The following is a 17,609-nucleotide window of genomic DNA, read 5'->3' as shown; positions in this document are numbered from 1 at the left end:
GAGCGATGCAAGGCGCTGCTGCCGCGAGGCTAGAAAGCTCTTGGCTGTTCTAGAAAGGAGACTGATCCAATGCAGCAAAGATATTTTAAAGGCTAAAGTCCCTAGTAGGCTATAGCCTATTGGCTATGTTGTATCCCCAGAATATCAGCAGTGAAGTCCGTTTCCGATTGGTGCACAGGGATAAAAATAAATAAATAAATAGTAACGCACATCGGCAAACCTGACTACTAGGCTACTGTAGCCTAAAATTTTATCATTTTGTTTTGAATTTTGTTTAAAATGCATTTTAAGATTTCTATTTATTTCTCATGTCTGTGAGGCAGTAGGCCTAGCCGCGAGTTTCGGTTCATTTATGAGAGAGCTCACGCAGCAAGAGATCGCATCGGCGCTTCCACGTCCTGCTGCTGATTATATGTCTGCTATATTTGCTTCTTAATTATTAATTCCAGGCAATTAGTTAATGAAACAGTGATTAAAATTAAGATACAATTTATACAAAACGAAATTTTAAGTTAAAGAAAGGCTTTCTACAAAACAAAACTTAATAAAGTGGTCAAAATCATGTCTGACCCATCTTCAATGCGAATGTATCTGAGAATAATCTTAAATAAGGAAATCTATACAGTGATTAGTTCATGCCAAATTACTGCTTGATGAAAATTTGACTATTTAAAATTGTGCTCGTTTTATTTCTTCGGATGTAGGTGACAATATTTAAAGTCTGTCTATCAAAAGCGACTTCTGATGTGTGCGCCAAAGTCTGTCGGGGGGGGAATTCTCTGATCCAATGTAATGTATTTAATGCGCCGATATACCGCGGGAATATCTTGCTTTTCAACCGCGGTTAGAAAAAAACCATACCGCCAGCCCTATATATATATGTACACATACATATATATATATATATATATATATATATATATTCTTGTTGCACTCTAATCTGTCTTGGATACTACTATTCTGAGGCTAGTGAATCTTTTTTAAAGCAGCACTTTTCGTACCACTGTCTCCTTATGATGAATCACGTATGATGTATTATTCCTCTTTTGTAATTCGCTTTGGATAAAAGTTTTCTTGACTGGAATGCAATTAAGAATTACCAGTAAAATGTATTTGGGCTATCCACAGAGTTGAGAATCCAAATAAACTTTTTCACTGAAATATTAAAAAAATATTTGAATTATATAAAAATGTTAAAAGACATTATTTCATGCAGGGGAAAAAGCATGATCACATGGGAAGTCTGCATGTTGTTTCCGATACTTCCACTACACTAAGATCGGCTCCACTATGCGGACTCACTGACAAGCACCATCTCCTATCAGATATCATTGGATCAGCTACTACGTGTTTACCTTCACTTGAGGAGTGACCGGAAGCAGGTTGTGCCAGCAGTGTGGGAGACCTGTGTTCGGATCTCATGTTAAAACCATGAAGTGACTGATTCTGAGGCTGCATTTTTCCCTCTAACATAAAATGTTTACTCAAATGATAGTTAGGTTTGGGTTGGGGGTTCAGTTTATAAAATATGCATTCCTCTTCACTGTATTACAGCCTGTACGGATAAAATCAACTCACTTCACAAATTGCTTTTGACACCCCTCAGTGGACATTACACCTGGAAATGAGCTCACACATGCCCATACGCCCATCAACAATTACCACTTTGGCCACTGGGGGCAGTGTTTCGAATTTCGGTAAGCAAAGACTGATTTTATCTAAAGAAATGTTTCTGATTTCACTATGAAATCCGTCTGAAAAGCTTAAAGACATTTGACTTTTAAATCTACATTGCCTCCTATGTCCACAAGAGGGCGCAATGAATCAATATAAACCAAGCAGCACTATGTTATCGCAACTGCTTAATAAAAATATCTGAAAATATCTGGCTGTTAACAAAAGTAATGATATAGGTAACATGATAAAAACAGTATATTTAACCAGTTCTTGCTCTCAAATCTTAATTTAAAATTAAAATGAGAAAAGAAACAATTCAATAGATGGTTCCATGTTCTTTGCTACACAGTAGCCTATACCAGTGCCATAGTACTACCACAGATTTATGAATGAATGAATGAATATTGCATTTATATAGCACTTTTCTGACACTACACTCAAAGCGCTTTATACAGTGAACAGGGGACTCTTCTCAACCACCAACAGTGTGCAGCATCCACCTGGATGATACAACGACAGCCATAGTGCGCCAGTATGCTCACCACACACCAGCTATTGGTGGAGGGGAGAGAGTGGAGTGACAGATACAATTAATGGATTTAAACTTCATTCCAGTGGTACCAAAGTGTCTTTCCTTAAATAAAGTTGTATGTACCTAATACTTATGCAGCGCAACGCTGATAAAAGAGCAAGACATAGTCAAGACCCAACCGCCAAAGACCTCCACCTAAGGGGCCATTCACTCCGAATGTGTCCATCTTTTTCCATGTAACTGTGCACCAGACGGACATCTTTGACCATTGGGCTGCATTTTTTCTTTTTCTTTTTTTAAGCGTATCATGCAGGAGCACTGCATTTTTTGAAACTGCATCACTGCAACAACTGCGTTCTGTTTTATTCCTTGCAATGCATCTCTTTTAGCCCAATAATGTAATATGTCTTAAGTCATCAGTGCTTGGCACACAAACCAAAATTTTAATGAACATTTAAATGAGCATTCGAAAAAGCATTTTTATCTTAAATTCGATTAATATTCAAATTTAGAATTTGACAGCCAAATAGGGCTGGGATAAACGATTATTTTTTAAACGATTAATCTAGCGATTTATTTTTTCGATGCATCGATTAATCTAACGATTCGTTTTTTTTTTTTTTTTTCCAGTCCGATTCGATTTCGATTCGATTAATCGACTTGTGACAACACCGGTAATACTGGTTTCAAAGGGGGTGGGGGTGTATAAAATGTAAAAAAAAAAAACATTTGCCGGGAGTTTGATTGACTGGCGATCTGATCAATCAATCATAATACGCCATTTTTGTCCGACAAAGTAGTCAGGAGAGAGAAGATTAACGTCGGTGGATTTGAATTTGAATAATGGATTGTAGGCTACTGTACGGACATCTTTCCACGGTTAAAACAACAGTCCTTCTGATGTAGGCTACATTCATGTTTAGCCTATTTGATGCTATAAATTAACCAAGGAAAAGATGATCGGTTCACGAGCAGCTATAACTGAGGCAATCTGTCATGACACATTAAAGAGCCACAAAATAGTAGGCCTATTTATGGTTTAATTTTCTTTGAATGACCAAATTTGAAAGTTGAGACTTTATTAAATGTTACCTGCTTGGTCCTGTCTGTCAGCGTGTTGTCAGTGTCCTCTATGTATTTTTCACGACATTCATAGCTATAAGCGCATTATTAATCGCTATAGCTGAAAACTTTAGGTGTCGACTAACGTATTATAGCCTACTCCAACATCGAAGTGCAAAGTGGGGAGTTGAAAAAAAACTTACGGTGCTCTGTCATCTGCAGCTGCAACCGGGTGGCGCCTCTTCAGATGCTGGTGCATTTCCGTGGTGCTAGAATGGAAGACCATCTCCATTTTGCAAAGACGACATATCAAGGAATTGTTTCCTTTTAAATTAAAGAATTCCCATACTTTAGAGGAACGAGTGCATGCCGCCTTGCACTTCTGATAGTCTGAGGAGCCACTCGTGTTGCTACTACTCGCCGGCGCCACCATATTTGTTTTTGGTCCGACGAATCGACGCACATATTTTGCATCGACATATTTTTTGCGTCGACGTCATCGATTTATGTCCAAAAATATCTTGATGCACCTTTATGTTTTTTTGGTTTGTTTGTTTGTTTACACATTTTTAACCACACTGTGTGTATTGATATCTGTGTGCCTTTCTTTTTCTGTGCATATAGCCGCAGAAAAAAACCCAAAACGGATGCTTTTCATCCTTTTAAAACAACCATGCAAATATACTTATTGAAGATCTTCATATTGGTAGCTGTAAGCATTATCAAAATTAGTCAGAATATTTAATAAAACAAACAAGCATGGAGGAGGCGGTGATCCTGTAGAGTTCTGTGGGCACAGATTTCAGACAACCAATGCTAAGGCCTGTTAAACCAAGCTGTCCTTTTAATATATCTAGTGATTTTTGCCTCATTCAGCTGGCTCCATGTCAGCAAGCTGAGACGGTTCAACACACTCCTACACACCCAAACAACTTAGCCTTTACACTCTATTTACCATCTAAGATTCTCTCTTTTCTAGTAGCGTGCTCTGAAAGTCACTGGGATGAATGGATCCCCAAAGAACCACCTTCTCAACTGGATGAGACTGGTCTAGGGACAATGGTGTTCATGAGGGAATTTTGGTACATCTTCATCCTCTGCTTCCAGTGCCCTTTCTAAATACCACCTGACTCATCTCTTGGCACTCAAAAACCCCAGGGATTTTCTGGACTTACTCAGGTTCATTTCACACACCACCCATTGCATACAACTTTAACTAAGAAAAGTGCTGCTTGAATTTCACTTGCACTGAATTGACCACATTAAATCAGTAGAAAATTAAATACAGTAAATACAACTGGATGACATTACGGTGACTGGGAGAGATGCTGTCTGAGCTAACTAATCACAAGCTCTCTGCCATCAACGATACCATATTTGAGCTAAGAGAGGAAAACGCAGACGAAAATATAGCATTTATGCTCTCCCTCACTCAATCTGGGATTGTTTAGGCCCACTGAATAGATGGATGGCCATTAAGGGTGTGTTCACACTTGGCAGGTTTGGTTCGATTAAAACAAACTCTGATGCGATTGCAATATTAGTGCGGTTCATTTGAACAAGTATGAATGCTGCCATCCTAACCTTGGTCCATCCAAACAAGCATTCGTCTCGGTCCCCTTCCAAATGAACTCGGTTCGATTGATGCAGCATGAACCAAAGACATCTAAACGGACCAATAACTGAAGTAATTTTTTACTTTAATTTGCCTTTAATTAGCAGAATATTTATTTATTTAATTCAATAGCAGCCCATCCTGTTTAATAATCGCACACGGTCATATCGCTGTTTCGATTTTATTTCGATTAACTGTGCAGCCCTAATTAGGGGTTTTACAGTTCTCTGTAAAAAAATTAAACGTATGGTTCACCAACCAAGGTTCAGTAAGCATTTGCTCAGTGGTTCATCTCTACTTTAATAATGCACCTGGATCATACAGTTTTGGTGAAGAAAATAAAGTGTCAAATAGACATGTGCAGTTATAACCTCCGCTAATGCATCTGTTTGGCTCTGTAGATGGACACACTCTGACTGTGTTTCAAGTGAGTCAACTTTCTACAGAGAGAAGCTGTCCTATTAACTGTTAGTATGTTAAATCAGTTGATGACATCACAGTTCTGCACATGTAAGTTGGCAAAACTTTTACAAACATTTACAAAACAGGCACTGTTTGCAGACATTGCTCGACGCGAGTGTTGTACACTGGTAATGCATCGCTATTTGATTAGATATTTACGGCGTCATCACCTGAGGCTAGATAGCGTGAGGTAGCAAGTGAGCCTGAAACAGCACACAGAGACACTCCCTTCCGTCTTTAAGCAGGCACTCGGTGCTAGTTCGGACAAACATGAAACAAGAAGCATTAAGGGGTTCATTGCCAAAGTTATGTTGCCTGTATGCCATTGATGAAGATGTGGGAATTCTGCATATGATTACAATACTTGAGTCGCGTTACAACATCCATTCTCGTATTCATTTTAGTAGCAAGTTTATTTCTTCTATAGTAATGTACAGATTCTGAACACTGCATATACGTTGAGTTGAATTTGAAATGCAATTTATGATGATGCATGTAGCATAATAATGCAGGAATTAAGTTAAAATATTGAGTTAGTAATTACAGAAAGTTTTGTTTTTGTTTTTAGTTAATTCAATTAAGCTAATAAAAATTTACCATTATTTTACTATAGTAATATTGTAGTAACCATGACTATAATAACAGGTACTGTTGTCACCATGGTTTTCTCAGCAGAAATCATGGTTTTGATAGAACTGACTGTGGTTTTAAGTAGTAATACTATAGCAGCCATATAGTAACCATGGTTTTACTATAGTAATATTGTAGTTGCCATGACTGAAGTAATAATGACTGCTGTCACCATGGTTTTCTTGGCAGAAATCATAGTTTTGATACAAGTAACCATTGTTTTACAACAGTAACACTACAGTTTCCATAGTAACCTTGATTTTACTATAGCATTATAATGATGACAGTAACCATGTTAATTTTGTGGTTACTATGATTTTACTACAAATACAATGCTTAAACTATGGTTACTGTAGTAAAAGATGGTTGACTGGCACCTTGTTTACTTTACTCCCCCTCGGGTTGATGCATATGAGACCACTTCTGGCATTTCTACGGGTAGGTGTTCCCCTAGAGCAGGTCTCAAGGTGCATTGCGGTCACGACAGATGCCTTGACCTTGGGCTGGGGTACCGTGTGCAATGGGCAGGCAGTGTCGGGGCTCTGGACAGGGCCACGACTCCAATGGCACATCAACTGCTTAGAGTTGCTGGCAGTATTGCTGGCCCTGAGGAGGCTTCGGCCATTGATTTAGGGCAGGGGTTCTCAACCTTTTGCAAGCTGGGCCCCCCCAAAGCTGGTTCATTGCAGTTGGGGCCCCAGTGCCCCCCGCCCCGCCCCATGCTTTATTGTTGTTATTATTATTATTATAATTGGCAGTAGCACCAGACTTCTAATGTGAGCTTGCAGGCATTATTATTATTATTATGAGTAGTAGTAGGCCTATCATCATTACTAGGCTATTGCTATATAATTATATGAGGTTACATGCTTTATTGTTGTTATTATTATTATTATTATTATTATTACTATTATTATCATCAGTAGGCCTATTATCATTACTAGGCTATTGCTATAATTGGGAATTGGCACCAGACCTCTGATATTAATTTATGCTTTATTATTGTTATTATTACTAGGCCTAGTAGTAGGCATCATCTGCATTTTTTTACAGAAGCTTGCTGGTAGGTGATGTTAATGTGAGACCTGAGCCTGCTTTGCCTTGCAAAGATCCTCAATTCTTGGCTCAATGTTTGATAAACATAGCCTCAAATCATCCTCGATTTGTGCACGATTGCGGTATTTCGTTTTGAGTGCAGTCATTTTTGAGAATCCTGCCTCACACAAATATGTCGACGCGAAAGAAAGGAGAATCTTCAAGGCGACGTCACAGAGTTCAGGGTATTCCTGCATCAATGCTGCCCACAATGACGAAAGAGGGCAGGAGCTAAAGAGTTTCTTCAGTCTACTGTCACTCTTCAGCTCAATAAGCTGTTCCTGCATATCAATTGATAGCTCGTTTGCTGTGCACACAAACGGATCTCGAACCCACGCAAAAGAGCGATAATCCTCTTTAAAGTACGTCGCAAATTGTTTTCTCATTGCTGACAGGTGCTCAGACGCTGATTGAAATAGGGAGGAGAAATCGTGTGACGTGCCTGCATCAGTGATAAAGTCTGCAAGGCTGGGGAACATGTCGCAGTTCCCTCGACTGATGCGGCCATGCCAGAGGTCTAGTTTTTGTGTGAAGGTGTGCACTTTGTCTGCAAGGAGCAAAATATGAGTTTCGCGGCCTTGCAAAGACAGGTTGAGGCCATTCAAGCGGTCAAATATATCGACCAAATAGGACAGAGACGCAAGCCACATAGTGTCATCCAGATGCTTTGCCAGATCTGATTTGATTTCTGTCAAAAACCACTTCACCTCCTCTCGCAGCTCATACAACCGCTGTAACACCCGCCCCCTGGAGAGCCAGCGAACTTCAGTGTGTAGAAGCAGCTGTTCGTGCCCTGACCCCATCTCCTGGACCCCAAACAACCGAGAGTTTAGCGGCCGCGATTTGATGAGATTTATTATTTTCACGGATTGGTTCAGCACGGAGTCAAAGAGAACCAGCATTTTTTTAGCAGCTAGTGCTTCACGATGGACCATGCAATGTGTCCATTTCACAAGTGGAGCTACTTGCTGAACGCGAGCAGCTAGGCCACGCTCACGCCCAGTCATTGCCTGCGCACCATCCGTGCATAGGCCAACGCATCGGTCCCAAGCCAAAACATTTTCACGGATAAAAATATCAAGGACATTGAAAATGGCTTCTCCTGTAGTGTGCAACTGAAGAGGCCGGCAAAACAGGACATCCTCCTCAATCGCCTTGTCCCGCAGATACCTGACATAGGTGAGGAGCTGTGCCTGCCCAGCAATATCAGTGGATTCGTCCAGCTACAGCGCGTAGTAAGGACACTTTTTTACGAAAATCTATCAGTTGCTCTCTGATATCATTGGACATGTCTACAATTCTCCTAGCGACTGTGTCATTGGACAGTGGTACTGCACCGAGTTTGGTTGCTGCACTATCGCCTATCATTATTCTGCACATGTCTTGCGCTGCCGGCAAAATGAGAGTCTCGGCGATTGTATGCGGTTTACCCAGTTTACCGATCCTTTTGGCCACTACATACGATGCCTCCAAACACTGTTTAGACACAGTACTGTGCACTGAAATGGTTGCCTGTTGCTGATGGAGGCCATCAAGCTTTCTTTTAAAATATCCATAATAAAATATTATTTTTAATGCCAGCATGCTTTGTTTCGAGGTGCCTTTTTAATTTGCAGGGCTTCATACTGTCGTTTGCCAGCACCTCGGCACACACGACACACTGAGGTCTCAGATCAGCCGTGACTGTAAACCCAAATTGCAGGTATGCTTCATCGTACCTTCGAAGCTTTCTTGCAGCTGGTGGTGCGTCGGTTGGCTTGTTGGTCCTCACAAGAAATTTCTCCATTTTGATGTGTTTTCAAAAGTTTAGGCAATATGTAACTGTGTGTGTGGTGTATGTTGAGAGACGTATCAGGGGCTAATCAGTCGGGACTTAGGCACAATCTTTAATTAAACGAACAAAATAATTATTTTGCAGACAATTCAGATTTTATTTTAATACTTAACGATTGTAGTCCTCGTCAGTGTGTGTGTGTGTGTGTGTGTGTGTGTGTGTGTGTGTGTGTGTGTGTCTTAATCGTGTGGGTAGTTTTAGCTAAGTGTAGCTACTGCCTAGCAGTTAAAAAAAAAAATACTGGCTAGGGCTGAGATTTGATCTAATCTTAAAAAAGAATGTTTGTGGGTTTAGTCTTTAAAAACAATGTAGGGGTTTTGTAGTAAAGGCCTATGTAAATCGAGGTTGATAAGACTAGCGAGAGCTGGCACAAGCGAACTTGGCATGAGACTAGACTAGAGTGAATGGAAAGCTATATCGTGAATCAATTTAAATGCAGTGATTTATTTTTGTGTGAGAGTGAGTGAACATTTACATTTATACCCCGCTCTGTAAGCCAGGGCGGGAACGGCGGCGGCCATGCGCATGCGCGATTCATTTGCAGCCTGGACGCGGAGGGGTGTGTGTCTCCTCTCTGCTCTGACTGCTGCGCGAGGCTACTGAGAGACTGACCGCCTGTGAGTGCTTTTGGACGGGAGAGGGGATCACGGCAGCACCCGCTGTTCGTTGAGCACAGTAGGCCTAACTGCAGAGTGATTCGTGCTTTCGAGTCTCCAAACACCACAAAAGTCTCCAAAAACACCAGTAAAAGTCGCTGGATTTGTCGCTTTTGACAAAAAAAAAAAGCCGCCAGGAGGATGATTTGTTTGTGTTATAATCAGTGCTTGAAGTGGCGGCACTCTCTTTGCATTGGCAAATCATGACATTTTTATAGTGAAAAACAAAACTTGGAGATATTGCTGTTACAACAATCTATTGTTATTTATTTAGCATAGCGCATCTCACAGCAATACTCAATCATGTTTTGAATGATTCAGTGTTGTGAACGAATCGGTTGAGTCAAAGATTCAATGACCCATTCACAAAGATCTGTCTCATTCTTGATGAATCGGCCGTTTGAACGAATCGTTTGAACAAACGACTCAATGACTCGCTTAATGAAACCGCTTATGCTTATAACCTGCATTTGCACTCACTATCGACAAACCAATCAAATTTGTTCAAAACTTTTTTTTTTAAATCAGTCCAAACACATTTTAATTTTTATTCAGGAGTTATGTATATACAAAACTATAACTTTTTATGACAGTAGTTTAGTGATAAAAAAAATGTGCCCCAAAAAAATCTTTTTCCAGTTTTTTTCCCCTTCCATCGTAGCCTACTCGCGCCCCCCCAGGAGAGTGTCCGCGCCCCCTCCCGGGTTGAGAACCACTGATTTAGGGCAAGCATGTGTTGGTCCGAACTGACAACACAGCGACCGTAGCGTTTGCATATTATGCTTTATGTAAATATCTGCTTATGTAGATTCTGAAGGGCAGTACTAAATATTTTTTTTTTTATTATCTCTAATATTTGTATAAATTATGAAAAGGGTTTGAACATTGATGAGACAAAAGGGGAATGCAAACTTAAATATCTTGTCAACTGTATACTTTTTCTTCATCTACTTTTGATGAATGGGTTATCAGCTGTCTTTCTTCTGCTTTCTATCTTGTTTCTGAACAAAAATTTAAATAGAGCAATTATATTATTTTGGTTACTAAAAATAGCCATTTGGCTCCTTAATGTTTCAGTTAAGGAGCCAATGGCTCCTAAGTCATTTTTATTTTTGTCTGGATCCCTGTGATCACTTTGTATGATGAACAGAACAAAATGTTAGAAACTATTAACCTCGCTGGTTCTTGCACATCTCTTGACCAAACTATTTGATTGAAAGAAAACAGCTTAAATTTCAGTCTGTTCTTTAGAAGACGTGGAATATGATGCACAATTCGCATAGACTACTTTTATGAAAATTTTGGGTGCTTGTTTAAGCTTTAAACTGAGTCACTGTCAAGTGATATTTTATTGGAATCAGCATTCGCAACATTGTATAAAATATGTCCATTTGTGTTCCACAGAAGAAAGAAAGCCATATGGGTTTGGAACAACACGAGGGTGAGAAAATATTTACATAATTTTCCTTTTTTGCTTAACTATTCTTTTCATAAAAGTATTTAGTTACTGGGTCACAGAAGATAAACAATTGTCCCAATGAGGACACAGCTGCCTTTGATCTACAATTGACCTCTACAAGTGAACCATTAACACTTTCAGGAGCAAACATAGAATTTCCTTCAAACATTCAATTATATTGACATGAATGTGTAACAAACAATCAAACTACTATCCACATTGGTTGCGGTTGGGATTCCACAGCTAAAATATCAGAACTGTGTTGGAAAATTTGAAAGTTGATGAATGTTGTCAAAAGTTGATGTGTGTTGGAAAAGTTGACATTGAGATGTGGTGGTCAAGTAAGTGAATTACACAGCTGTCTTTCAGGTTCACTACCACTACCTTGTTATGCAGAGAATCTGTAGTTATGTCTGAATATAACATGTCTGGCCACGTTTATTCAAAAGGAAATGGGAAATGTCATAAGCCAGATCCGAACTCGAATGACTAATGACATTCCAAAGAAGTCAAACAAATGCTTAGGAAAAGAGGATGCTGTTGGTTCAATTATCAAGAGGCGCAAACTACATTCAAACACCAGTCAACCACCAGTAAACAAGGTGCCAGTCAACCATCTCAGGAGCTCTACATAACATTGGCATGTATTAGAACAGTGTTTCTCAGCTGGTGGGTCCCGACTTAGAAGTGGGAAACAGGTCTGTTCAGATTGGGTCATGGAGTGAAGGGAAAGAGGAATACCATGGCTCTACCTCCATTGAAAATGTAAGTATATTTGCTTCTCATCTGAAACGCAATATTTTCAAGGTACAATTGAAGCCTGCATTATGCGTTAGTATGTGCGAGCAATCCCAGAACCACTCGTGTAAATGATTTGCTCTGCTCTAATCTACTTTCTGGAGCTCATGTGCATCAACCAGGATTCCCTCAATATCGTGCCACAAACCACACAACTGATGAGAACCGTTTTAATTCTAGAGAGAATTTTCTAGAGGGAGTCAAACCTCGAAAACAGCTACACAGCACTTATATTATAAACAGCACTGACAAGAAAAAGAGCAACACTGCGCTTTGAGCCAAAGTAAAGGTTTTTCGAAATACACATCATCATCCTTACTAAAATGTATCACGATTTTACAGTAGTAACCGTAACGGTTATATTTTGACAAAAGTATCACAGTTTCAAATTAAATAATCTATTAAGTAGAATCTATTAGACATTATTTTTATTACAACTGTGGCAGTTGTTAAAGTTTCTTAGTTACTATTTTTTCATAAGAATTACTATCATTTATTTTTATTATTATTTCAGAATGACTTACTACATTGACCTAATTCATTGAATTTCACTGAAAATGAGTACATAAAGTGCTTTAAAATGTTGTTGACATCAGCAACAAAATAATGTTACTTAATACATGCCCTTATACTTGAAAACCATGAACACAACCACGCAAGACAAAAGAAAATGTGCCTCAAGCTACATTAAATACATATTAAGTTGTTTACTAAGTTGGGTCGCCTCATGATGTCCAATGTCAAATCTGGGTCACGAAGCAAAACAAGTTGTTGGGTGGCACTACAGAAGTCACTACTCAAAATCGACCATGTGAATATATATCTAGAGTGACCTAATTGTGATGTGAAAAAAAGATAGATCTTGTGGAAAAGATAGAGCTACCATACAGCTTTTCAAAGCAATGTGTATCACAACACTGCCCACAAACCTTCCACCATGCCTACAGTGAAGTATGATGGTGCAGCATCATACCATCGAACTCTTTTTAGCAAATTAATTAGCTTTTATTTGAAGCCTTCTTAGCTATTAAAGATTATACAAATATTTAAATGTGGAGAACTGAAATGTGTAAACAACTAAAAAAATTGCATTTTTGGGTGAACAATTCCTTTAAATGTCTAAGTGTATTTGCCATGTGCAACAAGGTTTCCTGCATAGGATGGCATTGTGTCAAGTGTAGATCTTACCCTCAATTGGCGAAGTCTTGAGCCTGCGGCAAATCCCTTGCACGTCGCCGTAGCATTCTGCAATCTTGCCAACTGCCTCACTACTTCGGAGCTCCATCAGATCACGGAGCTGCACCATCGTGCAGCCAAAGTCCCCATCGTGGTTGACCTCAGCGACTGAGTTCCCCTGTGGGTGGTCTGCAGTGTTGTTAGCCATTTTGACTTGCTCAGAATGAGTCACGCCTCAGGACAAGAGACTTCCAATCAGTCGGCTTGTAAACTTAAAACTGGGTGGTGAAGGAATGATCGCACCGGAAGAAAAGATGCACCACGGAGAAACTGGAATAAAAGTGAAAAACAGACAGGCTTTAAATTATTTAGCTAGGAAAACTTCTGGATCTGAATGAAGCATGATGTTGAGAAAACACTGGGGTGAGGATAAAACTAAAGTTATGAAACAGTGCCACCTCTTTCATGAATCTTTCATGAATCTTTCACAAACGTTCACACCGCAGTTTTGTAAAGAACTAACAATTTCCTTGTGCACTAGAATAGGTTTTACCAATATACAGATGCAGGGTTTGCACATCTCATGGGAATCTCCATCTTAGACCCAGATTCTGTCCATCGCAGTCATACAATTAACCCTGGAGCAATCTGCAGTTTGGTAGAAAATTAAACTGTTTACAGTTTGCTGCTAGTCTCTAAGGCCACAGAGGAGGGTGGGAAGAGAAAAAGAGAGAGAGAGTAAAAAAGAGAATGTGAGGTTACTGGTGTCAGAATAAGCTGGCGGCAAAAAAAATCCAGCCCATATCAGAGATAAGGGGCCTGTGTTAATGTGAGATAGGCGAGCTTCCAGCTCCATTGTATTTTTTTATGCACATAGAATACGAAAAATGGAGGTCACTCTTTGATGTGTGCTTGCACTGATCCAAGACGAAATATTTGACTGGGAATCATCTACGAGCACTACGGCCAATTTATCTCTATCACACATGTACAGTCAATGATAGTAGCCATAAAACCAAACCACTGGATGATGGAAAGCCCTGAGGTGGATTTTAACCCAGATTGGATTACTGTCCACTCCTCTAATGTTTTAGCTCTAGAATGGGTCAAGTTTCTGCCATAGCCACTTTAAGGTACATAGCTTTGAGTCTCAGGTAGGAGAGATCAGGCTAGTGTAGTTTAATTCTGAGCATGAACTGTGAAACTGCAGAGGTCAATGACTTCTCATCTCTTTAAAATTATTTTGGCCCAGCAGACAAGGACCTAATCATAATTTCTTAAGTTATGCCTGCGTTTAAAAAATATATTTTCATTTTTCACTTTTTATATATGTGTGTGTATGAGTCTACCACATTAGCCAGAGTAAAGTTTGAGTTTAGCTCTAACATTAGTACTAATGTTACGGATGTCTGTAAATGATAAAATGTGTAAATGCCACAAGAACAAGCTCTATGGTGTTTCCAAACAAATGTCATCCGTTGCCCAAGGCATTTAGAGAGGCCATTATAAAGCCTTCAGATTTGCAGTGTGCATAAAATGTTTGAGTGCTTCTGTAGAGGAAAAAATAAATAAAAAATCTGTCGTATATGTGTGTGTATGAGTCTACCACATTAGCCAGAGTAAAGTTTGAGTTTAGCTCTAACATTAGTACTAATGTTACGGATGTCTGTAAATTATAAAATGTGAAAATACCACAAGAACAAGCTCTACTGTGTTTTTAAACAAATGTCATCCGTTGCCCAAAGCATTTAGAGAGGCCATAATAAAGCCTTCAGATTTGCAGTGTGCATAAAAAGTTTGAGTGCTTCTGTAGAGGGTAAAAAAAACTAAAATTTGTTGTCACATGCCATGTTGAAGAGGACCTTTCCAAATGTATCCCAAAAAGATTGAACTAGGAACTAGAATTTTTGGTGCTCATCACCACTATGATAAAATGTAGTAGGTGGCTGCCAGGGCACTGCCATAGAGTTGCTAAGATATTAGAGTGTATTTAGCATGTTGCTAAGCAATTGCTGGAGTGTTGTGAGAGGTTGCTAGGTGGTTGCTGATAGACTCATGAATCAATCATTTTATGCGATTTAATATGGGATTTGTTTTACTTAATTCATCACCTGGTGGGCAAAAATCTTAAATATTTTCATTTAGAAAAGTAATAGCACACCTGTCCTCAAAAAGCTGTAAAAGATAAGTATGTTTTTCTTTGAGGGATAAGTTACACACCAAAGTTTAACACTTAGAGCTAAGGATTTTAACCCTATGTATCTGAAATGGTAATGGTGATGCTGGCTTTAGAAAACACCTCTAATGAGGAAACTACAGATAACACTGTGATAAACATATCAGAACTACATTAGTTGTAATGCTGTATGACCCGGGTGAAAAACGCTGATAAATGATGCAAGTTGTATTCCAGAAATTTCCAACGAAATTTGAAGACAGAAAGCAACAAAATTAGGAATGTAAGCAAAATTTGTATTCAAGTAAAAGGTATGTGTTGCACAGAATATAAAGGCCATTATAAACACTTAGGAGGATACATTTTTCAGACAAAACAGCAACAAGGGCAAACATTTCTACACTACATTCTACATAAATTTTTTTTTTTAAATGTTTGAGCAAAATCCATATCATATTTTCTCATTAGAATAAACTTCTTTAACACACAATATACTGTAAATGCTCAAAGCTCAAATAATAAAGTTTCTTATAGGCAGTACCTTTCTCTATAAGAAAATATCACAAATAAATAAACTTTCAAAAATAGTTGGCAACATTCAGGCTGATTGGATGCATGAAAAGCAATAGAACTTAACAGATCTTGTCCTGAAACAGTATGTGAAATTGTATATATTTTTTTGTCATTTTATTCTAGTCAAATTGTACATTTTTAAAAAATATAAAAGTGCGACATTACATCAATACATTTTATATCATGAATTGTACATATTATAGAGATATGAGCTCACACTGTTTGGAAAAAAAATGTGTACAATTTACAAGCATTTATATTGAGTTTACATAAATTTGTATAAAAAGCACTAAAAATTATATTGTCTCAGAGTTCAATGAGCATCTCACAGTGTTCCGGTTCAGTCTCTTGGTTTCTTTGCCACATCCGTGCTATGTCTGATTAAAATGAATGTTTCTTTTTACTCTTTAAACAACAATTGATGGTAAAGAACAGAGAGGACATTAAAAGATGTTATTCAATGAAAGTGGAGTTTGTGGATCTCACATTACACAGAAGAAATTGTCTATTTTAATCTCAAGCACTTTTTAACAAAACAAGGCGATTTTCCAGGTACTCCAGTGCTTACATTTCTAAAAGCTTAATTCAAGTACCTTAAGCACTTCAAGGACCTTTTGCAAAACCTGTGAACCGTGTAGAAAAATGTAATTTATGATCATACATTTTGCCTCAATGTGGTTTGTCATATTTTTAGGTTCACTATATTTCAAAATTCAATATATTGTCCCACCCTTACTCAGAATGGAGTACACAGCCGTCATACTTTGAGTTAGGGATGCACCAATCCTATACCTGGATCGGTATCTGCTCTGGTTCTGAAGCTTTTAGACGGATCGGGTATCGGTCCGACGAGCCCGATCCAAATCCGATACTCTGTGTTAGTCATGTTTGTTACTGTCAAGCTCCAAAAATGACATAAAAGAACCATTAAAACACCATTAAAGCAGTTCTTATGACTTGTGCATTTTATTCAAAGCCACATGAAGACGTGTGATAGCTCTGTGAATCACAAAAGGCTATGTTTTATAAGTAAATATATAAAATGTACGCAAAGCACCACCACGTCAGTGAATGGTGCTGCTCTGTTTACACACACCCGTGGCTATTTTTAGCCTTCAAGCGTTGCGCAACATTTGAGCATTACTCACGAACAACATCTCAGATGTAGATGCTTAATAGTTATAATATGCATTTAGGAGGTGCATTTTCACAAAATTTGAATAATAAGCTAATTAAACTACTGTGAACTTGCTTACAAACAAACAGACACATACAGTATTTCCTGGAAGTTTAGAATGTCAAAATAAAACCATGAGGGTTTAAAAACTGCACAATTTAAAAAATATTACTGTTGTATTTAAAATTTTAATTCAATAATAACTATTTATTATTATTGTCATTGTTAGTAATTGTTTACAATTTATAACAATATTTAAGTTGAATGGGTTCCAAAAAATAACTGAATGAAAAGTGGACTGATGTCTTACAACTAAATTGAACAAAAAAGAGATCTGAATCCTTTAAAGTCCAGATACAAGTTGAAAAAAAAAAAAAGGTTTATTTTCTACTGAAGACTGGAATTACTGTTATTTTTGCTGCTACATTATCCAGTATACTAGTTAATAATAAAGTGTTTCTTAATAAGTTTATATAATTTTATGGCAGGGGATCACCTGACAAAAAGCAGGATGGAGGCCACTAATGCAAAACAGAGCTTTTGCCAACAATTCTACTATACATGTGATGGTAAAAAGTTTCATGATACCAAAGATATTCAACGAGATCACTACTACCCTTACACCAAGGGCATACTTCCAAACCAATCTAACCAGACCTTTTGTGTGAAGGCCTGACACTTCACACA

General features: G+C 38.4%; 1 protein-coding gene across 5 annotated transcripts in view; it reads right to left on the bottom strand.

Moving 5' to 3' along the window:
- The window catches only part of LOC127625642 (plasma membrane calcium-transporting ATPase 3-like), a 177,312-nt gene that overhangs the window by 90,859 nt on the left and 68,844 nt on the right, over positions 1-17,609 (bottom strand). For all 5 annotated transcript variants that reach the window (XM_052100938.1, XM_052100935.1, XM_052100937.1 and 2 more), the window contains exon 2: positions 13,009-13,326. In XM_052100938.1, the coding sequence (XP_051956898.1) occupies positions 13,009-13,204 (196 nt within the window). In that variant the 5' untranslated portion in view covers positions 13,205-13,326. The remainder of the gene's footprint in view (positions 1-13,008; positions 13,327-17,609) is intronic.

Source organism: Xyrauchen texanus, chromosome 32, assembly GCF_025860055.1.
Source record: "Xyrauchen texanus isolate HMW12.3.18 chromosome 32, RBS_HiC_50CHRs, whole genome shotgun sequence".
Lineage (NCBI taxonomy): Eukaryota > Metazoa > Chordata > Actinopteri > Cypriniformes > Catostomidae > Xyrauchen > Xyrauchen texanus.
This window is presented reverse-complemented; position numbering and strand designations above follow the sequence as displayed.